Here is a 26,487-nt window from a genome sequence, read left to right on the forward strand (position 1 = left end):
TTCTCCTAGGGAAGCAAAAAAGGTTTTCAGGAATCACACACTGACCAGGAAAAGGAATTAAGAATACTGAAAACAGATGAAGCCAATGTGGAACATAAAGAGGATGAGAAGATTAAGGACTTGGAAAATCAGAATACCAGTCTTGAAACGGAAGAGAGGGAGAAAAAGTAAGAATCTTATATTTTCAGCTAAAACCTATGTATGAGGGGAGCAATACTGGGCTTCAAATCTGAGTTGCCTTTGATCTCTAAAAGATCAAAGAGGAACTAGATAACTTAGGCTGTAATCCCAGCCTCATTTACCTCAGAGTAAGTCTTACTGAATTCATTGAGACTTACTTTTGTCAACTTGTTTAGGAATGCACCCTTTATGTCAAAAAGCTCAATGAATACCATCTTATTTTGGTGCTTCTTTTTGTCGGAGATGTCCAGTTAAATTGCTTCATTATTCTGAATACTATAGAGGTGGCGTAAGAGAAGTCATCTGCTGTCTTCTGATAAAAAGATAATTAAGAGTGATGGGGAAGCAGCCATAGGCCTCTCTGGTCCAGCATTCTGTTCTCACCGTGGTCATCCAGATACCCATGGTCGGCCTGCAAGCAGGGCCGGGTTGCGGCAGCACTCTCCACACTGGTAATCATGGACTTCCATACTGAAAGATAAGCGTGGAGTAGGATTGAAAGCTGGAAGAATTGTGTAGGATAATTTAAAAGAAAAAGGTGTGGGGAAAGCTAAACAATAAATTGTGGGCAAAAAAAAATTACAGTAGGGGTTCTCAAGCTTTCTGCCCGCGAGGCTCAGTTAAATTTCTTGAGGCCCACCAGTCACAAAATGGTGCAGTGGCAGAGCCAGTCACTAAACGGTGGCAGATGGAAACAGTTTGGCATAATCAGCTGACAGTTGCTGACATCATTTTCTACCGATATCGAATCCATCTTTGGAAATTGCTGACATCTTTGTCACAGCATTTTCCTTGTGGCAAGGAGTTCCATAGCTCAGTTTCCCTCAGGTTAAGTACAGACATTTGCTCTGTAGGTATTGTGACTCAGCCTCCCTATTTTTGGCAGAATTTGCTTCTTCAGAGGCTCTTTAAGTGGAGAAGGCTTTTTCTTTTATATTTCCCCCTTTACACTCCCACATGCCTCTAAAGTATTTTTACTGTCTCATCTTACCACAGTTACTGATCTTCTCCCATTTTCCTTTCACACTTAACTTGTACCTTATTCACACATACCCAGCCGACTGCTGTTTCTTTCAGCCCTTCCTCCTTAATCCTTTTGCATTAATTTCTTCCTCCTACAACAGTTTTCCTCTCATTCTCTTACTTTCTATTTCTAGCTTATAAAAATATTAACCTATAATCTCACCTTTAACACCTCCCCTTACCCTTCCCCCTCAGAGGAGGGAGACCTTCCTTCCATTTCCATTTTTTCCCAGTCTTTACTCAACATGCAATGAATTTTTGACACTAGCCAACTGTCTGAGAAACACTGAGTTATAGGTTGGAGTTTTTAAAGATTTGGCTCATCTGGTGCGCCACCAAAAGGAAAGAGACTATTTCTTATCCAGAAATCAACTGAATATAGATCAGCACTCCATAAATTTATTCTACTGGAAGGCGACAAGTTTGTTGAAGCACCTGATCAAGTAATTGTCTTGATCTGCCAAGACTTCCCTAATTTTGCTGCTATGGTGTGACGACTATGTTGAACATCCGAATTTTATTGCCATTCTGCTTCTGAAATAAATATAGGAGTATCTATTATCAGCGTGTCATGCATGCGACTAGATTCAGGTCGACAGCCTATCTGAGTAGTTGACCCTCAAACATGCATAAAGGTGTGGTATGCTTTTCAGGCAAAATGATAATCGACTGATCATTTTTATGTATATAAAAAATAATGCTCCCCTTTTTTTGAAATACAGATTGACATGTATGGTATGTTGGAATTGACCCATTGTGTTCTCATATTTTGGTATCATGTAGAGTTCACTGCTTATTGATATTGAAGTGTATGGATTTCTTTATTGTGAATTCATCTTTCAGGCACTTTTTTTTTCTTTTGGAAAATATAGCTTTTTCCAGTTCAGGTTTCAGGCATTATTAGTGGGACTAAGTAGTTCATTTACAATTCTCACTTTTATACTTGTAGTTTGTACCTATCTTAAGTTTGTATATTTGACTACAGTAAGAATTGTGTCTGCTGTTACCAGTTCAGTGCATTACATGATTTCTGTGTTGGGGGCTGCTTATTACGAGGACCTGTGAGGAATGTGGTGAAATAATGTAAAAAGGAGCTAGTCAGGAAAGTCACTGAAGGGGAAGCATTGTGAGGGAAGAGTATTTCTTGTGGAGCTGTTTGTAAGAGGTTTGTAGCAATGAAGGGAGGAATATACATGCCCTTTTCTTGCGCATGCTCTAGGCTTAGATAAGTAACAATGTGCCTCCTTGTATACATGTTTTTACAGAAGATGCAAATGTAACTGTGCACTGTATTGTCTCATAAAAAGTAGCACTCACATTCCTGTTTACTACTACTAATATTAGTACTTCGTTCTGCTATGTTGGGGATCTACAAGCCGTGGCCTGATGTGCCCCTGTTGTGTTTTTGTGTAGTATACTATTGTTTTTCAAAGTATACATTTCTAGTTATCTTTATCTCAGACACGCTTCTTGATTTGACAAACAAGTATAATATCACTGTATATCTAGTATATGTTAATAATGTGATTAAAACTTTGGTTGTTAGTATCTTGATTTGGGGCTTAGAAACACCTCACTAGAGCACTTCACTGTGTAAGTTTTGTATATCAGAGTTACTGTATCTGAACATATTTTTTGCTACATAGAGTTTTCTTTCCTTCCTTCCTTCCTTCCTTCTTTCTACACTTGATAATCTTTAGCAATTCCGTTTCACTAGTGATTTGCCTTAGAATAGGCAGTCTTGTGCTGTTAGCCACTTTTTTTGTTCAGGAGCATGCTAGCCATTGCATTGCCTCAATTCTGTGGTGGCTTTCAGTCAGGATTGCAGTGGGCTGTTTAGTCTCACATATAAAAATACTTATCAAGACAACCCTCAGCTTTGTACACTCTTTCATATCTGCAAACACTGTTATCTGATTTCTTGCAAGTTACACATGTAATTGAAGAATCTCGGGTACAACTACATACAAAGATTGTATCTGCGGCCTGTAATGACCATACTGTTAAAATGCATAGATCGGACACGAGTCTTTTGTGTGGTTCTACTTTCATCAAAACCTTATGGAAGTATAGTTTGTTTTGTTTTTAAAACCCCCCACTAATCCTAAGGTTAGCAACTTTTAGCTAAATAGCTTCATTGAAATAAAACAGCTATTGTGGGATAAGGTAGTAAAGAGAACCATGGCTGTTTGGATTTAATTGAAATGAAGAGCATTTTAGCATATTGGGATACAAAAGGAGGCTTTTGTACAAGTTGTTCTGTTGTCGTTGCTCTTCCCAGAACATACATTAATTTATGTGGTTGTTACAAATGGGTTTAAAATAATGTGTAGAATATGTATCCAGTACTTGTGTTTTGCACATTTTGCCTCTTGTATTCTAGTCACAAATATATAAATTCTAACATTTTGAAAGCTCTGATTCCTCAGGCCCTGGTTCTTTAGTCTATAAATTTATTAGTGTTTTGTCTGGGACAATTACAATTGTGAGTTGCAATAGTGATGGGCGTCATATTTTTTCTAGAGAACAGATTTCTTATGCTTTGCTATATTTGTGTTTTGCTTCTGTGACTCATGATATAATAATGCTTGGACACAGATTTACAAGTTACGGGGGCCGGGGGGGGGGCAATCTGCTAAAGCTAATGATAGATACGACTTCGTGAATCAGTGATTGAAATCTATGGAATGTGTAATGATAATGATAATAAATTAAGCAATATAGCTGTGCTTCTTTCATAGTCTTTGAGATTAGCTATGGTGTGCTTCCATCAGGAAATTAGTTAATTGTTGCATATTCAAAATTGCCACAATCTGTCCCCACTACCACCTTTTAAGGATAGTCCAAAAGACTGACAGAACTTGTGTAGCTATGCAGACATTGCCTCTCTCTTACTTTTCATGGAATACATTTTAAAGTACCGAAAACTTTTGAATGCTATTTGGTTAGCCTGTGAAACTGTGATAACAGTTCCTTGTCATCCTGGAAAAAAGTGACAGGTGGGATGCCTCGAGGTTCTGTCCTGGGCCCATTGTAATTTGGATGAAGGTGCTCATAAATCTGCAGATGACACCAAACTGGGAGGGATAGCCAGTGCCGCTGAGTAACAGAATCGGGATTCACGATGAGCTTAACAGATTGGGGAACTGGGCCCAAACTAACAAAATGAATTTCAATAGGGACAAACGTCGGGTTCTGCACTTAGGCAGGAAGAACCAGCTGTACAAATTAAAATGGGGGACACCTGGCTTGCCAAAAGTACATGTGAAAAGAAGTTACAAGCAAGGAGAATCCAACTAAACATCAAGAAGAACTTACTGATGCTCAGCAAGGGAACAATATACAATTCTATGAGTTCAAGGACACATTCCAGCAAGGCAATGAAGGAAGGTTGGTGAGGGTGTGCGCCCTGGGCCAAGTCCCAAGGACCAGATAGAGAGGTGAGGAGGGTTATATTCAGATGCTGGGCCTGAGGTCCCCATCTGAGATATAAAACCTAGGGAAAACAAGCAGAAAATGTGCAACTTAAAGATATAGTGTCTGCCCATTTACATGGGAGTTATGTTCCTGGGCCCTTGCACTCATTAGCGAAAATTGTGTAGATAGGGAGCACTCTCTAAATATCTTATCTGAAGCTCTGTCTCCAATCCAGATCCCCAAAAAATTACTGTATCCAAAAATACCCACAACTAGAATTGAAGCTCTGGGGTCAGCTGGAGGCTGGAGGGTGCATGGAAAAGCGGCGGGGGAGGCTGAGCAGCCTAAACAAAGCCCCATTGCGCCTCCAGACTCTTTGAGGCTCCCTCTGCCCTCATTCATGCCCTCTTCCAGCTCCGGTGAGGCTCTCCTCATGAGCCACGTGAATTGAATGGTTTATTTCCTGGCGACATGCATATACGTGGTCGTGCCCGTATGTGGGGATGCCTGCATAGTGAAAACAGATCTTTTCTGAAAAATTATCTTGCTTTTCCTAAAAATGCAAAGGGCAAAATGGACTTCATCTTCCATGATGGGTCTTGCCCTTCCTCCTCTTCCCTCTGCAGCCTTCCCCCCCCCCATTCCCCAAATGTTAGAGCAGATTTTGGGGGCATGGGGTGTACTGAATGGGTGAAGAGGGGAAAGGGAAATCCCATTGTGCAAGTAGAAGCCTGTGCCGTTCACACAGATGATATCATTGGTTAATCATTTTGTACAATCATTTATAGGACCACTACGATGAGTATCGTAAGGGGCAATAGAAAATGACTTACGCTGATCAAGCCTCATTGATTTCTACGAGATACTGTTGTTGAGTGTACTTGGTTTGAAATGAGGAAACTTCACAGGATACTGTGCTATGCTCACAATGATTTTTTTTGGGGGGAGGGGGGATTCAAGTTAGTTAGGCATATCAAAGTGCTGCTTGATCTACTTATTTCAGTTGAATTGCATTATTGATTATATAGGAGTGAAGTGTTCGGTTCCTTAGATTGTGTTTCTGGAGATTTGCAAAAGATGTTTCTCAAGAGAGCAATTATCAGAGTAAATGATGTATATTATGCAAAATGGCCACTAATGTAGAAGTAACAGAGTAGTTTGAAATTTGGAAGAGGGATTTACCCTAAGCAGACTCTAGATACAATTAATATTTTCCCTCTTTCAAATATGATCAGAACGATTACTGCATTGTGATAGTAAATCCTTTATACACTAATATTCAGGCTCGTCTTTTAACAGTATTTACTTTGATGATTATCAAGTGTGTCTGTTCCCTATAAACCTTTTAACGTAGTTGCAGTCTTCAGTTGTCGCTGGCTGGTTTCTTTCACTTTCCTTTTCTGAAGGTTGAAGCTCCTGTTCTTTGGGACAGTTTTTACTTGAACTGCTTGAGGCAGCTTACATATGGGAACTGCTTACATCATCATCTTACTGTGTTATCTTATTGATGTACTTTGGGATCCATCGTTCTAATGAACTGACCTTTCAGTTGTCTGCTTTACAACACTACCATTTAGCCAAAATCTTCACTTTACTGGAGTTTTTAAAATCCTATTTAAAAGCTTATAGACATCACCATCTGCTATGCAAATGCTTTTTATATTAGGTTTACCAAAGTCTGAAATACAAGAAATCTAGCTTCTGTCTGTACGCAGATACGTAAAGTAAGGTTTCTTGAAGGCATACTGGCCTATCCTGGCAACATTTTCCCTCAGGACTTCTGCTTCATGGTATTCAGTGCTTTGCTTCTTTTCTGTATGGCAAGATTTTCAATCTGGGAATAGAATGCTGTGGTCTTCATAGTACAGAGCTATTTTTAAAAATCTATTGAAAAACTTGGAGGCATGTATTCTTGACAGTTCTGCTGTTCCCTGACGTGAATATTCTTGACATTGGTTGCATCTTTGTATCTTCCATCTGTGATTGCAAATCACTCTTCACCCCTTTTAAACATATATTTTAAAAAATGATCTCCGCTTTAACTTTATTATGCATCCTGGTATTTGGTTCCAGAAGATGTTATAACTTGCTCTGAGGATTTGAGGATTATTTAATTTGCTGAGATTTTCACGCTTCCATAATTTTTTCAAGCTTTTAAATATTTATTTTTTTGCTGCATTGAAGGTTAGATACTCACTTTAAATCAAAAGAGTGAGAACTTAAGGGCACCAATGGCAGTGTTTTGCCTTTTCCTGATTTATATAATTAAGATTTCATAATAACTTAATACAAAAAATGCACATAATAATAAAAAATAGAATTTTCTGTTTAACAGGAACTTATTCATTAGTGTGCTGCCTAATATTTAATAGATTTGTGTGTTTTTTAAAGAATTGAAAGCACTGATGGTGTAAAATTGATGTTGGAAAGCAGGGGACAGATGAGAGAGAAATGCTGAAATCTATGCAAGTGTTTCTAGATCCCTTTTAGATGAGAAACTGAAAATCAGTTACTAACCCCGCACACCCAATAGTGCTTTTTTGTTAGCTTTTTAAATTACAGAATGGCTTTATGCTCCCACCTCTTATGCTGCAAAACAAAATCAATACATTTTGAGATGATCATTCCTTAGGGTCCCTTCCAATTCTTTGAAAAGGTGTGGCTGAATATGCTGCATGGGGGGGGGGACTGTTGTATGACAAACAACAATTGAAATGGGGGAGAACATGCTTGTTGAGCTCAAAATCCCTACAGTTGTTTCATTGATATTCCCGTTGAAGACACATGGGCAAATTAATTTTTAGGTTGTTCTTTCTGGGAGATTGATCCCTTTTTATATGGGAAAAGCATCTGAATTACAATGAAATGGCTTTTTCTATATGAAATACTAAAAATTAAAATTTAGATTATAAATTTCTTGCAAAGCCTCTTTCTCTAGCTGTAACTTGTTCAAAAACATTTTACAATGGTTTTGAAATTTTCTCCAAGAAGTGCTTACTTATTAAGCATAATGAAGTAAGCACAATGCCAAATCCAGTTTATTATTGGAGACAAATTAGAATGGATGTGTGTAACATAGGAGAGAAAACATGCATAACTTAAACTATCTGTTCTGGTCACAGCACTTGCCGCTGGGTATGAGAAAAGCTGCTTTTTATACTCAACAAAGGCTTGGTTCTTCAGCAGCAGAAATGGCTATGGCAAAAACAGCTAGGGAGAGCTTCAGCATGTGGTTCTCTCTCATCCAACTTCTCCCTCTTTGGATTTTTGTCAAGGCTTATGAAAAATAGCCGCCAATTTTGGATGCTTGCCTCTTCAAAAGTCATGATTAAATTCAGTGGGAAATTCAGTGCCCATGACTTCTAGGGAGAGGACCTGAAAAAAAATCTGTTATTTAAAATTCATAAATATTGGGTTGAGTTTTTAATTTTGAAAACTTAGACCACTGCTTTCTTTGTCATGACCAGGATCCAAAGAGCTATTTTATACGTACCCAAGGGTGTGGGTGTGCCCATTGAGGTTTTAAATAGATACACACCTGCCTCCTTCTTCACAAGCTACTTTTGAAATTCATCCTAATGTCAAAAAAGTTTTAACCATGAGGCTTGGGTTGCTACTGCTTTCAGTATGCGGAATTAATTGCAAAATTTTTTGAATTGAAGCCTTAGCAACGAAAGCATACCTGTGCTTTTAAAGCAGTCCTTTGCCAACTAATGTTATGTTCCAAAACAAAAAAAAGACCTCAGTGTATACTCAGTTGGTAGAGCATGGGACTCTTAATCTCACGGTCCTGGGTTCAAGCCCCACATTGGACAAAAGATTTCTGCATTGCAAGGGGTTGGATTAGATGACCTTTGTGGTCCCTTCCAACTCTAGAACTCTAGGAGTCTATGTTCTGAAAACTAGTTATGTATGAAGCACAGTGAAAAATTCAAATACATTCTATAGGGAGAGACAGAGAAATATGGGCCCAAGAAGCGGGGGGGAAAGGTCTCAGCTAGGGATAGACAGCTTCAGTAGCATCTTGGCTTATGACTGCATCTTTAATCTTCATAGATGGTGGTAAACGTTTTTTTCATTAAAACAAGTCATCTTTTTAAAATCTTCTGTAAGTTTTAAAGCTTCTTTCTGTCACTATTCTGATTGCTAAATTCTTGTCTATATTCTTGTCAGTTGACAATATAAATTAAAAATTCTCATCTTTTAAGGGATTTCATATATATTTACATATATATATGGAGCCTGCTGTTCTTCACCCTCTATGCATCCGCAGTATTAATCAATATACGCCATTTGGCACAGAACATTTTCCCCAATCTTTTTATTAACTGACATTTTTTAAACCTTTCAAGCAATGGCACCATTAAGGAGGAAGAAGAAGATGAAGAAGAAGCAGAAGAGGAGGAGGAAGAAGAGGAAGATGACAACAATGACAACAATGAGGAAGAAGAAGAATTTGAGTGTTATCCACCAGGCATGAAAGTCCAAGTGCGGTATGGACGAGGGAAAAATCAAAAAATGTATGAAGCTAGTATTAAAGATTCTGATATTGAAGGTGGAGAAGTCCTTTACTTGGTGCACTACTGCGGATGGAATGTGAGGTAATTGAGATTTAGCTAGTGATTACTTCCTTAAAAATACTTCTAAAATACACTTGTGTATTTTAAAACACACTGAATATTGAATTTTTTTCAATATTGCTGCTCTTTGGAGATCATTGTACTGTATAAAATTATTTATATTATAGGATATAGCAACAGCAACTGAATAGCATATAGATCAAGAAAAATAATCTTGTTTGGACTCCTTTCTCAGCATTATTTTAAGTAGTACATAACAGAGAAATAGCTTATGGCTCTGCTCATCATGTAGTATTGGGCAACACACAGCTAGATCTTTACACATTTCTCAAAGTCTAGCATGAAAAAGCAAAGCATACATTTTACCATGAAGTAGAGGTGAGGTTTCATTTGGAGTAACTGGATTTCTATCTGGATGATTGCATGCATGCAAGAATCTTATCGTTCATTTTCAGCACTTAAACCAGATGACCAGCTTCTTTGAGCACCTAGGATTCTTATGTGCATCTTTGTGGACAGTAAATAGCTGACTTTCACTTGGCCAGACCTGGTTTCTTGTTACCATACACTTCTAAAGAAGATTCATCTTGCCATAGTTACTTGTGTCACTGATTTTATGTCTGAGCATCTTCCTCTTATTATGGCTTGCTGCTGTAATTTAGTGCTTTGGGGAAATGGTGGGTTTAATTTTTGCCAAAATTGTTCTTGACTTCTTTTATGCCATTAATTGAATTTTCTACTCCGTGCAGTTCTCAAATTGCTGCATCCTCAGGCTCTTTCAAAAGTTTGTTTTATGGATATGTGTTTTGCAAGGGCTTTTGTAACAGGCCCCATATTTATCATTTAATACTCATGTAGACCTTCTTATCATCTTTGCTTGCCATTTGGATCTTCATTGCTTTTATAGTTATCTTTGTCTCGGAAGGTTGGAGAGATGCCATATTAGACTTCTCTGATGTTGGCAAAGTCAGCCATCATGAGTCATAGTTGGAAACTCTTGTCATGCTACCTTCTCTATTTTCATAATGGAGCTGTGTTCAATGAAGTCATTGCTTATCAGACAAATAAGAGACTGCTAGTAAAGATTTTGAATTGTAGGATTTTCTTTTTCTTTTTCTTGCAGTATTTAGTTTCCTTTACTGTTGACTTGCTCACATGTGTCTTCAAACCAAGTTGAGCATGTATTGCAAAATAATAAGAGTTTTGCCTTCTATGTTCAAGTGTAAATAGTGAATACACAACATGACTTGCAAACTGATGTAATGAACTTGTATAAAGCCTTTGATTTTTTTGTATTTTATTTCCTTTGAAAAGGATGTATATTTTATATACAACACTACTCAAGCAACACTCTTTTTCTCCCTAGCATTAGAAAGAAGCTGAAAGTTGAGCTCAGGCTTTACTTGCTTCATTGTGAAAGAACTTTTATTTATAGGCTTTAAACTATTTTTATTTATAAGAGATCCAAGAGCAGCTATAGTTAAGTTTTGAAATGATATTGGTGTTAGTATGTAGAAATGATAGATTTGTGAGCGGTTGACTATAAAGTTTTAATTGTGGCTTGGGTGATTTGTATTGAATGTATTCCAGTTTGAAACTTAGCTTTTGAGGGAAAGATTTAGATAATACTTATAAGGGCTAGAGAATCCTGTTAATTCATGTGATTGTTTAGTTACTGAAGGGTTTCTATTATGTATATTTAACTTTGAGTGTGACCCTTAGAAACGTTGTACTCAATAGACCATCAACATAAAGCCACTAGTTTAAATTTCCCCTAGAGGTCGTGCCCTGAGGCTCTTGCTAATTCCCTACAAGAAATGCAAACCCTAAATCTGAGATTGGACTTTTCAGCCTCAGTAGAAAACAGAGTAGAACTTTTTGTCCTGAAATCTAGTCATACAAAAGCGTGTGTGTGTGTGTGTGTGTGTGTGTGTGAGAGAGAGAGAGAGAGAGAGAGAGAGAGATTTGGTGGTTATATTTAGGGTGTGTGCGCCTAATAAGTTGTTTTCTCATTGCTTTTGTGGCCTCTTGTTCTTCAAAGCAATTTAATAATAAAAACGTAGCTTTGTGGTTCTCTGTATCCTTCCTCCACGCTCCCAACTCAAAAAAAGCAATAGCAAATTGAGATGCCTTTCACATCTGTCTTTCAACTAATAATATATCATGTATGCCTCACATCATAATTGTAGACCCTTCACTGTTGGTTTGTAATTCTATAACCCTTGGACAGACTACATATGTTTACTGTACATCAATATTTACACAGATGATTTAGGCTAGGGATCCCATGTGAATTTAAGCAAATCAAGGAATTGTCAGTTTTGCATAATCAGAATTAAATTGCTACAGGACCTGAGACAGAATGGGTGGAGGGTCTACATACATTTGTGCATTAAGAGAGTCAGAATGCTTAGGTGAGTAGATAGTTATTTTTAGGAGGTGGCAGCAATAGGTGAAGGTTTGTTATTTGGCGATTGGAGTTAGTGGAAGGAAAGAGACAGCTAGGAGTTTCAGTTCTGTCAATCAAATGTAGACCCTGCAGTCATCTTTTGTGGAAGAAAATAGCATTGATTCATAGCCTGACTCATACAATTTCTGTTTAGACACTTCTTTGAAGTAGGGAAATGTGGCCTTCAGCTTGAAACAGCTGTTAACTATGTGTTCAACAGTGCTAGTGCTAACAAGGTGGCGACTCATTCATACTCTTTCTGCTGAATTTTAAATGTTAAGCCACTTTCATTCTGTCTCCTGAGTTGGATGAATATGACTGTCAGAATTCTGTGTGATATGCTGTCAGTAAGTTAAAATAATGTATTTATGGTTCTTCTTGCTTTGAATATTTTATTTTTCATTTTGTAAGAGTTAGTCAAAGCATAAGCTACATTTAATTGCCATGAAAAGTTTCTGAGTTATTTCAGAGTGATTACTGGAGATAACCAAGTATGTGCTGCCTCCAGTAATGGTGTTGGTATGCCTCTGAACACCCATTCCTAGGAAGTACAACTGCAGAGAATGCTGTTGCTCTCATGTCCTGTCTGCAGGCTTCCCATGTGCTGTGGGACCTACTACTGTGAGAACAGAATACTGGACTAGGTGGGACTTTAGTCTGATCCAGCAGGGCTCTTCTTATGTGCTTAAAAAGTTATTATCTGTATTTCTACTTGTTGTTCCTGTAGACTTGGGGAAACTAATCTGGACCCTCCAGGTACTATTGGACTCCGATTCCCATCATCTCTGACCATCTGCCATGTTGGCTGGGATTGATGGGAGTTGGTGTCCAACAAGATCTGGAAGCACCATATTGGCTACCCCTGCTGAAGACCATGCTTTGAATATCTCCCAAAATGTAACATTATGTATTTTATTTCCTTGTAGGTATGATGAATGGATCAAAGCAGACAAGATAGTGAGACCAGCTGACAAAAATGTGCCAAAAATAAAGCATCGGAAGAAAATAAAGGTTGTTGACTTTGGACTACTGCTGAATATATTCATATTCATATGAATAAGTGGAGGAGAAAAGACCACATACTCATTTATGATAGCAGCTGTTCTAGTTGGAGGGAATTTCAGTGCCACAAGAATGTTGTTTCATATTTACTTGTCATTATGTACCTGAGTTAACATAATACCGTTGACTGTGAAGGACAATGCCAGTCATCCTATATCAGACCCATATTATGTGTTTGGCAACTTATTCATCAAAACACAACAGTAGGCATTGTGGTGTTTTTTTTTATGGGCTCAGTGTTGCTTAGTTAGATAACTGTTTGTTGGTTTGTTATATAGATTTACATACTGCCCTTTATCCAGTATGGAACATTCACAGTTTCCAATATCATAGAGCCTTTTTCCTAGCAAATATGAGAAATCCATGATAGAGAAAGTGCAATTTAATAATGCAAACCCCCAGATTCCATTTAGGACTACACTGAGACTATCTCCAGTGCCATACATATAATGAAGCTCTTCACTTACTTATAGTTTTCACCCTGTTTTGAGATATCCCTTGACGGGACCTAGAATCAATCACCTGCTTAGACCATCACCCAGAGAGTGAGCAGGACTCAGCATGGGTCCTAATAATGCTCTTTCTTGGCAGGCTTGTATCCAATGATGTAATTCAGTAGACAAAGGGTTCAATCAGTGGAACAAGGAGGAAAGCCATTTTTGGTTATTTCCCTTTTACACTGCAGGGCCCCTTCCTCTAAATCTGCTCTGAAGGATCCCCAAACCTCTGGAACAGATTTAGAGGGTCTGGGGGAGGGAGTTGTTGCCAAAGAACGCTTCCTTCTCCATTCCACTGATGGAAGCTTTAGTCAGCTGAGTGACACCATTGGATGCAACCCTCACATTCTTAGCATTCTGGAGGTTCAACATCAGGTTCATTTATGAGGAGGGACGTGAAAAGCTTTTGTGCAGCAGCAGAACTGTTTCCAAAATTTCAGAAGGTACACCCTCACCAGTTTCACTGGAAAGTGTGTATATGTGTCTATGCACATATTTGGGATTTGTATTTTTCTTGTTTGTTTGTTGGCAGGAAATTCTAACAAAGATAAAATTTCACTTATGGAACTCTTGTAGAAAGCTTAATATCTGCTCCATTAGGCTTCCTTCTCCTCAGCATGTGTGATACCTTTCCAGAGTTTTATGCTCAAAACTCTTAAGATAAATAGTATGGCTTAATTAACTGAATATATTTTTCTTATACACTAGAATAAAGCAGACAAAGAGAAAGATGAAAAATATTCTCCTAAAACGTTTAAATTGCGACGCTCATCGAAACCACCTTTTCATGCCAGTATATCACCTGAGATGGCATCCAAATCAGACTGCGCTGAAGCCAAAACTTCTGAAACTGCTCCAAATAAATCTTCAGAGATTATTTCTATCCTTAATGGACTGCAAGGTAATAGACACGTTCCAGTTTATTATGCAAACATTTTTCTAGTACTAGGGAAGAGAATCCTTTATGTAGCACAGGCTTTAAACAGACCCTAGTCGCCTTTAGAGGGACGCGGGTGGCGCTGTGGGCTAAAGCCTCAGCGCCTAGGGCTTGCCGATCGAAAGGTCGGCGGTTCGAATCCCCGCGGCGGGGTGCGCTCCCGCTGCTCGATCCCAGCGCCTGCCAACCTAGCAGTTCAAAAGCACCCCCGGGGGCAAGTAGATAAATAGGTACCGCTTACCAGCGGGAAGGTAAACGGCGTTCCGTGTGCGGCTCTGGCTCGCCAGAGCAGCGTTGTCACGCTGGCCACGTGACCCGGAAGTGTCTCCGGACAGCGCTGGCCCCCGGCCAATAGATGTGAGATGGGCGCACAAACCCCAGAGTCTGTCAAGACTGGCCCGTTCGGGCAGGGGTACCTTTACCTTTACCTTTTAGTCGCCTTTAGTGAATAAGAACCATGTTCAGACAAGGAGACAAGAAAGCCTTGGTGAGCCTTGTCAAACTGCCATTAATAACTAACACATGCACTCATCTCTAAATGTTTTCATGTAGTGATATGTATCAGTGTCAAGGGTAACATTTATGCAAACACATGTGTTTGAGAATACGTGTTAATAATTATTTAATTTTTCCATTGGTGGACTAGTAAATTCTGTGGACACATTTGTGAGGTTGATGCTAAGAAACAATCCAACACTAAATGGAAAATTGCACAGAAAATAGCTATTTCTTATTAAGTTTTTGGAATTAGTTTGTAACTTTTTTGTACTGTGTGCATATGCTGCATGCATTGTGCAATGAAGTAACCTTTTGTATAAGGATTATCTGCAGTGGAGATGCAGTCTTTATTTCTTGGAGCAAATACTTTTCTCTAAATTTTCTGTTTTATTTCTTTACATTTCATGGGTCGAACCCAAAGGTAAAATGGAGCAAATGTTGCTTATTTTCCTGCAGTGATCAAGGCAATACTGACATGTTTACTCCTACCACATTAGCATGAATGTTTAGAATTACAATACTTGAGGAAATTATCTCTACTGATGTAATCTGTTTAAATATAGGGATCTAGAAATTATTTCTCTTTTTGAAAATAATATTTATTACTTTTCCAACAATTTAAACACAACACTACAAAAAAGAGGGGGGGAAAGAACAATACAACACAATACAAAAACACAACATAACACTGACACATAACCAAACAAAAACAGTTTAAAACACATCAAACAATTTCAATATCTTATCTTTCATTCACTTATTTCAACGACCTCCTCACACCTCCCTTTTTGTATTCCACTTCTGTTAATTGTTTCAGCAATTCCTTTCCATCTTCCTCTGTTTTCTATCCTATAATTAGCTTAACACATTCTAGCCTTATTATTTCCTTTAATATTCTATTAATCTATTTATACTTAATTCCTTATAACATTTCTACTAAAGCCATATAACTTCATTCCAACATTCTTCTAACATTCATTAATTTTACAATATTTCTGTAAATAGCCTTTAAACTTTTTCCAGTCTTCTTCCACCAACTCTTCTCCCTGGTCTCGGATTCTGCCAGTCATTTCTGCCAGTTCCATATAGTCCATCAACTTCATCTGCCATTCTTCCTAGAAATTATTTCTCCATCATGGAAGTATTGTCCTTAGCTTAGCACAAAAGCCAAATTCAATTAGTATTGTGTGTAAGATGTAGTGCAACACCTAGCGCCACTGCTATTATTATTATTAGTCTGTGTGACACATAAGCTTGTGTGTTGTGATTCACATGACAATGTCAACTCTCAAACATCTTGTGTTAACATTATGTTGGATCTCACCCAAGGAGAGAACAGAAGGCAAAGATAAGAACTGATAAAGAAGAAAGAGGGAAGCACATTCATGTATTTTGAAATCAATAGTACTGGTGACTAGCTTAAGCATGACCATTCATTTACTTAGTACAAAGTATGCATAAGAATCTAGGCTCATTAAGAAACAGGAAAACTATAGCAAGCCGGAGTAAGTAATCATGTAATCTCCTAGCAGAATGTCTTTGTGTGAGTGAGTTGCCCCCTCTTCTTTTTTGTTCTTTAGTTTCCTACCATCTACATTCATCTGTTCCTAGTTTGTCCTAACATTTTCCTTTTTTATGGACATCAACACATTTTTGCTTTTCTGTCTGTTATTAGATATTGCAACTCTCACATTTTATTTCATTTCACCCACATCCTAGTAGTTCCATTCCTCCTTAAACAAACTTGTGGCTTCTAGTCTTGGGTCAGAATCCAACGAACTACTTTAGCTGAGCCCAAAGGCTTGTGTTTGCTGAATGGAATTATTGGCTGATTTTTCTGAACAGCCGCTCTCCATGAAAATCTTCGAAGTTTTAAAAGCCATCTTGATCAACAAGCTGCTGATCAAGAAGATAAATATTAAATCCCCTTGGGCTCATGAAATTGATTGCTCAGTTGTTTGAATGTTGGACCTGGTCCCATACAATATGGTATCAATCTGTCATTTCTCACAATGGAACCATACTCTTTATGTTGCTCCTTTAGGGAGTCTTCGTTCTCCTTTCCTTTCTAATTCTACAGTCTTAGAACATGTGGGATTGATTCACTTTTATCCTCCAAAGAATATTGCATTTCCTTTTTAAAGCCATTTCTCTGATAAAGCCTTTTGAAACCATCCTCATTTCCTTTTCGTCTTGTGCACTTTCCTTTGAGTCTGCTTCATCATTTGTATTGCAAGTTACAAGCTATCCTAGATTGTTTGAGAAAAGAATATTTATTTTTGTGGCGTTTGCGTAAAGGTTTTTATTAATTGTATCTAAAGGTCCAGTTTGCATTAATAAACATAAAAAGTATGGTTTTTGATGCAAAAACTTGTGGAGAAGAAGGAATAATATTATTTCTTGCAAAAAAACAACAACCCATTGAAGTGTTCTCATTCATTGGTAAAACACAAGTGTTGTGTGCAGGAATACCTGCGTTCAATCTTCAGCATCTTCAGTTAGGGCTGAGGAAGAGACCCCTGCCTGTAAACTTGGAGAAGTGTGTAAATCAGTTTAGACAATACTTAGCCAGGTGGACCAATATTCCAACTCTATTACAGCTTCCAGTGTCCACTTAAATGATTTTTTTTAATAAAAAGAGGCTGATGTTACACAACTGGATTGGATTGAGGACTGGTAAGGCATTTTAGCCCAGGCCCGCACAGAGCATGGAACAGCTGGGTACACTTGTCCAGGACCTCAGAGGGCTAAGCCAGCTGGGTGGGGGGTGGCGGGCCTGCCAGGGGCTGGCTGTACTTATCATGTTTGAGTTTATAACTTTATTCTAACAAGACTCCTGCCCTGGGTCCTTAGACAAGATCTGCATGGGCCTGTTTCAGCGAGTGCTGAAACCTGGAAATAACCTGTTCCGGTACTTCCGGGTTTCAGCACATCCGTAACCTGAAAACGCATAACCCAAAAAGTCTGTAACCCGAGGTACCGCCCTTCATCCATAGATCTCGGGGCAGTTCACAACATAAAAATACAAGATATAAAAAAAAGAATACACAATAAAGACAAGAGTAAAAACAAACCCATAACCCACCCTCTCTCAAAAGAATGCCACATGAGAGGAAACCCCATGTATTTCATGCACATTGCCAAACACGTGATTAGCACTCTTACTTATATGTGATTGCATATTAGGAGTAAAACCTAGGCATCCCATTCTCTTCATCAGGTTATCAGTGCTATAAGAGATGAGCATGTAATTTGTATGCTTAACTGGGAAGATTTTTGCATGCATCCATATGTACATCATGCTCCTATGAGTGAAGATGTATTAATCAGGGCCTCAATCACTTAATAGAGTTCCAGAATACTATACAAGTTCCTTGGTATAATTACCCAGCAGCATTGTGAGAATTGCAAAACAAGAACTGCCACCAGTATAGCTCTAGCATTTTTAAAAAATCATGTTTGATTTGCTTTTTAAGAATATTGAATGCCTAATTTTAATAGATATAAAGATTCTGAAGCCTAAAACAAATGTTTTTGTATCAATATAATTGTAATATATCCAGAAATATAGTTAGGATGATGGTTTTTGCAGTTGATTTTCTTGGTTCCTTCCCCAGCTTCTGAAAGCTCTGATGACAGCGAGCAAGATGATGACCAAAGTCCTCCAAGTGTTTATAATAATGGTAAGGAAGAACTGCAAGATGAGGCTTTGAGCCAAGGTAACAATGAACTCTGTCTAAAAGAGCAGAACAGCTTGCCCTTTCCAGAAGAGGTCAAATCCCTTTCAGATGCCACAGCATCCAAACCAGCATCCAAATCTCCAGAAAGACTACGAAAAGAATTGGCAGAACTATCTGATGATACTGATTATGAGGGAGAGAACGAAGCCACCAAGAAGAAGAAAGATGTCAAGAAAGAGGCAGTGGATAAAACAAAGCCCCCAGTGAAACGTGGAAAACGAAGATACTGTGTCCCAGAGGAATGTGTAAAAACTGGGTCACCTAATATCAAGGATGAAAAATCAAATGGCAAAGACATGTTAAGTTTGGAAAACAGTAGCAACAGTTCCTCAGATGAAGAGGAGGGGAAAACTAAATTAAAAATAACACCAACCAAGAAGTACAATGGTTTGGATGAGAAGAGGAAATCCTTACGGACAAATGCTTTTTATTCAGGTTTCTCTGAAGTGACAGAGAAGAGAGTAAAGCTTCTAACTAACTCTGACGAAAGGCTTCAAAACACCAGAGCTAAAGATCGAAAAGATGTCTGGTCGAGTATTCAGGGGCAGTGGCCTAAAAAAACCCTCAAGGAGCTTTTTTCAGACTCTGACACAGAGGCAGCAGCTTCTCCGCCACATGTGTCTTCTGAGGATGCTACACCGGAGCAACACCTGCAAACTCTCGTAGAAGAGACTTCTTTTCCCAGTTCTAAATCTGAAATACCTTTGCCACTCAGCACAGAAATGAAACCTGTCGAGGAGAAGCCAGCTGAAATGAATGACAAAAAAGTTGAATTCCCAAGTAGTGGCAGTAATTCCGTACTAAACACCCCTCCCACAACACCTGAATCGCCCCCGTCTGTAACAGTAGCAGAATCCAGCAAACATCAGTCCAGCGCGTCTGTGTCTGAACCACTGGCACCAAATCAAGAAGAGGTACGAAGCATCAAGAGTGAAACGGATAGCACAATTGAGGTGGACAGTGTTGTAGGGGAACTGCAGGACCTGCAGTCTGAAGGAAATATATCTCCTACAGGCTTTGATGCCAGTGTCAGCTCCAGCAGCAGCAATCAACCAGAACACGCTGAGAAAGGTATAAACATTGTGCCGTTTAGCTTTTATCACTTTTCCAAATTCGTTATTAATGTGTTGAGTTCCAAGGTTTCTGTCTGTCTTCAAGATGTCTTAAATCTCTGTGAAAACTGTACTGTTCAGAAAATGGAATATAATTATCAGTGGGTTGGACCCAAGGCTTCCCTTCTGGGAACAGATTCAGCCCCATATATTTTAGAGTTGAAAGAATGCGTCTTATTATTTAAACTGAGAGATGTTAGGAATCTGATATTAATACTGAACTATGTGAATGTGCCACTATTCTTTGCACAAGTTTATCTCACAAATGAGAATGAAAATATTTTGTTATCTCAAAAGTTATCCGGAAAATGTAATTGAATGGCTACAGTCTAATAGATTATATGGTCTAGTAGATTATAGTTAACCATGGGATCTAACAAAATTGTTTTGAATTTCAGTACAGTATTAACTACAGTACAATATTTATATATTTTGCTAAAGAATGGTGCAGCTGACTGAAGAGGACATCAGACTGCACATTTGATCTTCTTTATCCGCTTGTCACTGCCAACCAATCCTGGTTTGCTCTACAGCATTCTTCCATTTCTGCTCTGTTCATGTTATCTGTTGTTCAGCATAGTAGTTTTACATGTCCTGTGAAATGTACTGTCTTTAGAAACTATGATAAAATTGTCTCAGACTTAGTTAAATTAATAGACAGCTGAAAACAACAAAATCTTTCAAAAACATACAAGCATGATTAAGTGTTCCTATTCTATTAAATTTCATCCCTAGTATGGTAGGCTTTTTATTACAGGAGTATTGCATTTTTTTTCACATTTTCTAAAGGGATTTCTAAACTAAGAGTGGCCATTACTTTATCATTCTATTAAAATGATAAAAATAGTTTATTTTAATAACATATGTCTTGTTTTTTCTTCTCTCAGTTTTAATGAATCATCTAACAAAATCCTTGCTTTGAATAAATCAGAGTATCTAGCATTCATATTTTCTATGGCTGGACCCAAAAAAGGGATATGGCTATGCAGGAAAGGACCACACACACAGCTGCAACTTCACATCCTGCTTTTGCCACATTAGTTTCCACTGCCTTAGAGGCAAGATGCTTTCTAAACTGAACAGTGGTTTGCCTCTTCAGTAGCAACTGCTGAGACAAAAGCAGCAAGCAAAGCTCAGGTTGTGCGTGCGGTTTTTCCCCACATGGGTATGTCTCTTCTTTGGTCTAGGCCTACTTACTTTAGAGAATTTGCATTGAAGCAGGAAGCAGATATTTTAAGTTAATTCCACTTCATTGTTTAAAAAGTAAACATTGGTGTCTCTGGTATGTAAAATACATTGTGTAATATCTTGTTCTTGCTATTATTTTACTAAAGCTTGTCCAGGCCAAAAAAGGCTCAAAGATGTCCAGGGAGGTGGTTCCTCAAAAAAGCAAAAAAGAAGTCACAAAGCATCTGTGGTGAACAACAAAAAGAAAAGCAAACGTAAGTATAGCAAACTTCAGCTTCAAACTTTAGAAAATGTCTTTGCAACAGTTTTGGGCCTGCTTTTGGGTCAAACCTTAATATCATTCATGTTTCTCACAACTGAGAATGAAGTGTTGTTGGAATGAAGAAGTTATAGAATCTGTACATACAAAAAAAAATTTTTTTGTATACCCCCCCCCCCCGAATGAGTTCTCATAAGTGATAAGGGCTGCCTAACTAAAGGGAAGTTCTCTCGTTCATTTTCAACCCAACACCTAACCATATCAAATTGTGGAATTCCTTGCCCTCTGGCAACAGGGCCAGGTACCACTCATCTCTATGGAAACAAGTGTTACGTTTTCTCTTCCAGTTACCTGTTTTAAACTGCCATTCTGTTTTTATTGGAAGATTGCAGCCAGATTGTCTGCGTCAAGATTAGTTTTACCCCGCAGTAAGAGATGCATCTTATAATTGCAAACAATCAATCAAAGGGGTGCTGAGATTTTTAGAAATATGCTAAACCTGTATTTCCTATGTGTTTCTTCAGCAAACAGCAGTGATAGTGAAGAACTCTCTGCTGGAGAAAGTATCATCAAATCTCAGCCAGCAAAATCAGTTCCTGCAGCAATGAAGTCTCAGAATACCAAATCTCCAGCAAGAACACAGTCTCCAGGAAAGTGTGGCAAAAATGGAGAGAAGGATTCTGATCTCAAGGAACAGAACAATCGCTTGCCAAAACTTTACAAATGGAGTTTTCAGATGTGTAAGTATGGATTTCTTGTTGCTGTGCCTGCACTTTTGAATGTGTACCTTCTGCAACCCCAAGGTTGTTGGGGGGGGGGCAAGGGAATGACCCATGTTAGCCTGTTTTGCAACAAAGGCAAAGACGTTTGTAGTATTTTAAAGACTTAAGAGATTTATTATAGCATAAACTTTCACGTTGCATCTAATGAAGCGGACTCTTTGCCTTGAAATCTTATAGCAAAATAAATATACATAGGTGGTTGGTTGGTTGGTTGGTTTTTGTGGGTGGTGATTATTTGATTCCTAGTGGCAGTAGCTACTGATACAAGAATAACCTTGATAAGTAGACTCATCCAGTCTTCCCAGTTTTCTATAAAGAATCATTTATTTCTTAACACTGCCCAATTTTTATTTAATTAAATCTAGAATTTGTATAATGCTATAAATTTGTTGCATCTCCTTCAGTTTTGGTCTATCCCTCATTTTGTGATATTTTTCATAAGGTGGAAGAATTAAGATTTTGCACTGAGCTAATGAATGTTGCTTTCTCTGCAGCTGAGCTAGAAAATATGAGCAGCACAGAGCGCATAGCAATCCTACAAGAAAAGCTACAAGAAATCAGGAAACATTACTTGTCTTTAAAATCTGAAGTAGCTTCCATTGACAGAAGAAGAAAACGTTTGAAGAAAAAAGAGCGGGAAAGTAAGTAATTAGGTCTTGAACATGTTGACGAAGTTAGAATTTGACTCTTGGGTGTCTCTTAAAATATTAGGTATTATTTTGTGAGTATTAAGGGACCGTTTCAATCTTATCCTAATCTGAGCCTGAATGCTGTCCCTTGCTTCTCACATTGTTATTTTTCACATGCTCAGTGGCTGCCTCTTTGATTCTGTACTTGAGCAAAGTTAAAAAACCAAACCAAACCAGTGCAGAATAAAAAGCGGAGGCATTAATAAAGCTCATGCTCATCCCTCCTCTATGGGCAAGCATTGTAAAAGAAGAGTGCAGGAATTGCTCCATGTAGACCTATTTCCCATCCAGTGTACATTAAAATAATCACAAGGAAGCAAACACGTTTGTGAGAAAGTTAGGATTATCTCATTGCAACCGCTCAATCCACAAGTGCTACCTGATTGTACTGTTTATTAGGCCAGGAGGAGGAGCTGGCAAACAGATCTATATAATGATAATGCACAAAAAGGTCTTATTACAAAGCAACAGTGTGAGCCTATGTATAGTGTGTGATGGGAAGTGGATCTTTAGATCATATTTTCCTTTCCCTTGATGCTCCTTCAACTGTAATGTCTAAACTGGGAGATAATGCAGTTACTGGAACACGGGACATGCCTCACCCAGCAGTCTTAAACACATCTGGAAAATTAACTCTGAAGCAAGTAAAACTACTATGTTTCAGACAAATACCCCAAACCTAAGTGCACTAAAATGGAAGCAAGTTCCTTTCATCTCAGTGACATTTACTATTTCACTTAAGATCAAAGGCAAAATCCTTCCAAAATACAAGATGGGCAAATTGGTAATCCTGGTTGGGCTTCTGTTGCAAGACTGGGCTTCATAAAGCTCTTTTTCAATGCAAAAATGAACTTGGTAACAGAAGTGAATCCATTAAAATGAAGTATGCCTTCTTAAATTGTGGCAATCTGTGTGCACCAAAGTGAACTGAGGCTATAGTCTCACCCACTTACCTGTGACTAAGCCCCACTGAAATCCAGGGGACTTACTTCAGTATAAACTTTTATATGATTGTGCTGTAAATGCCCTTAAGATTGCTTAATAAAGCAACACATATCACTGAAGAGACGACCACAACTATAAAAGCACTCAGGAGGTTACAAAATGCCGATATATGCCCTAAATGTTATTTGATTTCTGTAACTATTCTTTTCAGGGAGTATTAAATTTTTTGCTCTACATTACAGGTGCTGCTACCACGTCGTCATCCTCTTCCTCGCCTTCTTCCAGTTCCATTACAGCAGCAGTTATGTTAAGTTTAGCAGATCCACCCATGTCGAGTTCATCACAGAATGGAATGTCAGTTGAGTGCAGGTGACAGCAAGACTTGCCTAAGCACTTTGCACTTAATGGCTGCTGAGGGCCACTTTTTATACTGCACAGTGGCACAAAATTCAGACAAGCACTATTTTGTATTTAAATTTTTTCTTGACAAGCTAACTTTGCACTTAAGTGCACTTTTTTTGAAGAAAAAGTACAACAAACTGCTTTTCCTCAAGCAATAATTGTTTCCAACTTGTCTGGGAATTGTGTGGTGAGTTGAAGGCCTTCCACTGTGGCAAATGAAGGCTGTTCACTGCCAGTAGAATGGATACGGTAAGCATACAGTTGTTGGGTAGGCCTGATTAATGTGTTAAAAGTGGCTTACTGTTCACCTATTCCCTGGTATTTTGTTAAAGCTGGAGCATTTGATATTTTTCCATTATTTAGGAAAAATGAACCTATTTTCATTTTTACAAGACAATTGTTTTTTAACTAAGTCACCTTACGGTGGCTATAACTGTACAAGTCAAGCACATGTAATTTAATTCCAAACCTGCCATCAATAGGATGTTTCTCATCAGACCTGATAACCAAATATAAGGATTCTGTTTAAAAGGCTGACTAATGTTTACAGGTTTGAATTAGGCTAAATAGGTTACTGTGGGTTTTTAAATAACCCAGGAATTGGAATGAAACTACTGTACTTTGCCATTTTTCTATGAATCAGTATTTTTTTTAATTTTGATAAAAATACATTGTGAAAAAAGAAGAAAATGGCTAACAAACTGTATTAAATCTTAATGTATAAAGATTGTATTTAGCCAGTTTAAAGTGTATATTTATTCATAATGAATTATAACACTTATATTTTTGTGTTTTCTTGTAAAAGTTTCTTTTCAGTTAAAGCAACGAATATTTCATTTGTAATGCTTATTTTATTATGAGCTACAACTGAGAGGTCTTCAAGAAGGAGTAAACTGTGTTAATATTATACATGGGTGTCGAGAAGAACATTGCCACAGAAGGGATAGTTGTTTATAATATAAATAGCTAACTGAGTGGTAGATACTTTTTTTTTTAATTGCCTTGTACAAAACCCCAAATCAACTCAACTGTTTTCACTTCTATTGACTTTATGTTGTATGGATCCCAAGCCCTCTCTCGGTTGGCACTTGTATTTAATTACACAACTTTGTAAGACATTTGTATATTGCGGAGTGTTCATTCAAGCTATTTAATACCTGGCACTGTTAATACACAGTACTTTATTGTACAGATTGTTTTACTGTTTTAATTGTAGTTCTGTGTACTTTTTTTGGCTGGGCTTATGGGGGCTGGCATGTTTTTCTTTTTTCGTTTTATTTCTTTTTCTGGCAATACAACATGTAAGAATTTCAAACCTTCTGTTTGTAGATGCTAGAGTGTCAGAATCTTTACATTCGACTTTTCTAAGAAAAGCATTTTCAGTCTTAGTAGTGTGTGCTTAAAAGGTAACTGATTTTATTGAAAATGGTTTCAAGCTATTCAGATATGTACAGGACTGTAAAAAATTGTTGACAAACATTGAAGGAAAGACATATAAAGAAAAGCTATAAAATATATATTAGGTTCTGCAGACAATGGAATTATGTAATATATTGTATAAATGTAAGCAAAGGCCTCCGAAATAAAATGCCATAGTTTGTGAATATTGGATTCTGTTTCTAACAGTTTAATTAAGACATTTCAGTGTCTTCAGGATTACCAGCTATAAATTCAGTTTAGCTAATATATTGGTGGTTACCTGGGGTTTTTTTTTGGTAAACATTTCTATCATTTCCCTTTTGATTCCATACAGTGTAGAGAAAACAAATGAAATATAAAACCAGAGCAATAAAAAAACAACAGCATAGATAACAAAAGTATTTTAGGCATGCATCTTCTGCCAGAGAGTCAGTTATACCAAGTGTAAGTTGGGAGCAGTTGTTTGGGAGCAAATCATCATACAAATGTACCTCTGAGCCAAATTTCAAGTTAATCTAATCTACAGTGTTGGTACCATTGTCATTGATGATGCATTAGATTCCACAGATCTTGTTGAGGCTTGCTAGGCAGCCACTATTTGTGCTTCCAATCAAACCCGCTTTCCCAATTCCTTTGGCATATGCAGAAGGCTTGGAGGAGAAACAAGAATTTCTCCCATGTGCACTGTGGCTAGGAGAAGGTAAAAAAACAGCAGGGTCCTTCTCACTGTTTATCCTCTTTGCAAAGCAGAAGTGAGAAGACCTACACCTCTCTTCCAGGCCCTCTGGCACAGGCAGAGACATTTTTGCTGGGGCAGTTTAACTTTTAAGTATCTGATGGGCTCTAATATTTACTGTTTTGGTTATTAGTTGGTAACATTGGATTCCATTGCAGACACTGATGTTGCACTCACTCACACCAGCACCTAACAGGATCTTTAACTGTGTAAAAATGTCTAACACACTACAAAATGCTGTTTCATGTGCAGTACACCTAGGAATGTCCCCTTGCCCAGCACACCATTGATCAGAACATGGTATGGTTAAAATAGGCTGATACCTTCTTTACCTCAGTGGACTTATAATGTTCCAGAACAGTTGTTGGTTATGGTTTTGTTCAGAGAGGCTACTTGCTGTAGGTTCTCCTATGGCTGGGCCCAGTCCTTAGAGCTCCCAAGAACAGAAGCACAGCAAGCGTTCTTGATTTGTAGAATTTGTCTCACACCCTTCATCATAGATCATTTTGGGGCAGGTGACAACTTTTAAAGTTACGTTTTACATTAACCCAGCAGAAGCATCAAACAAGTAA

General features: G+C 38.0%; 1 protein-coding gene across 6 annotated transcripts in view; it reads left to right on the forward strand.

Annotated features, from left to right (window-relative positions):
- Positions 1–25,364, forward strand: part of ARID4B (AT-rich interaction domain 4B) — an 82,845-nt gene extending 57,481 nt beyond the window's left edge. For 5 of the 6 annotated variants that reach the window (XM_082214982.1, XM_082214981.1, XM_082214980.1 and 2 more), the window contains exons 16-24: positions 10–167; positions 8,973–9,221; positions 12,576–12,660; positions 13,917–14,109; positions 18,261–19,454; positions 20,830–20,937; positions 21,467–21,682; positions 22,219–22,365; positions 23,601–25,364. In XM_082214982.1, the coding sequence (XP_082071108.1) occupies positions 10–167; positions 8,973–9,221; positions 12,576–12,660; positions 13,917–14,109; positions 18,261–19,454; positions 20,830–20,937; positions 21,467–21,682; positions 22,219–22,365; positions 23,601–23,731 (2,481 nt within the window). In that variant the 3' untranslated portion in view covers positions 23,732–25,364. The remainder of the gene's footprint in view (positions 1–9; positions 168–8,972; positions 9,222–12,575; positions 12,661–13,916; positions 14,110–18,260; positions 19,455–20,829; positions 20,938–21,466; positions 21,683–22,218; positions 22,366–23,600) is intronic. The other variant, XM_082214984.1, reaches the window with a different exon arrangement.
- The last annotated feature ends 1,123 nt before the right edge of the window (positions 25,365–26,487 follow it).

This window comes from Podarcis vaucheri (genome assembly GCF_965113315.1).
Source record: "Podarcis vaucheri genome assembly, chromosome: 3".
Classification (NCBI taxonomy): domain Eukaryota; kingdom Metazoa; phylum Chordata; class Lepidosauria; order Squamata; family Lacertidae; genus Podarcis; species Podarcis vaucheri.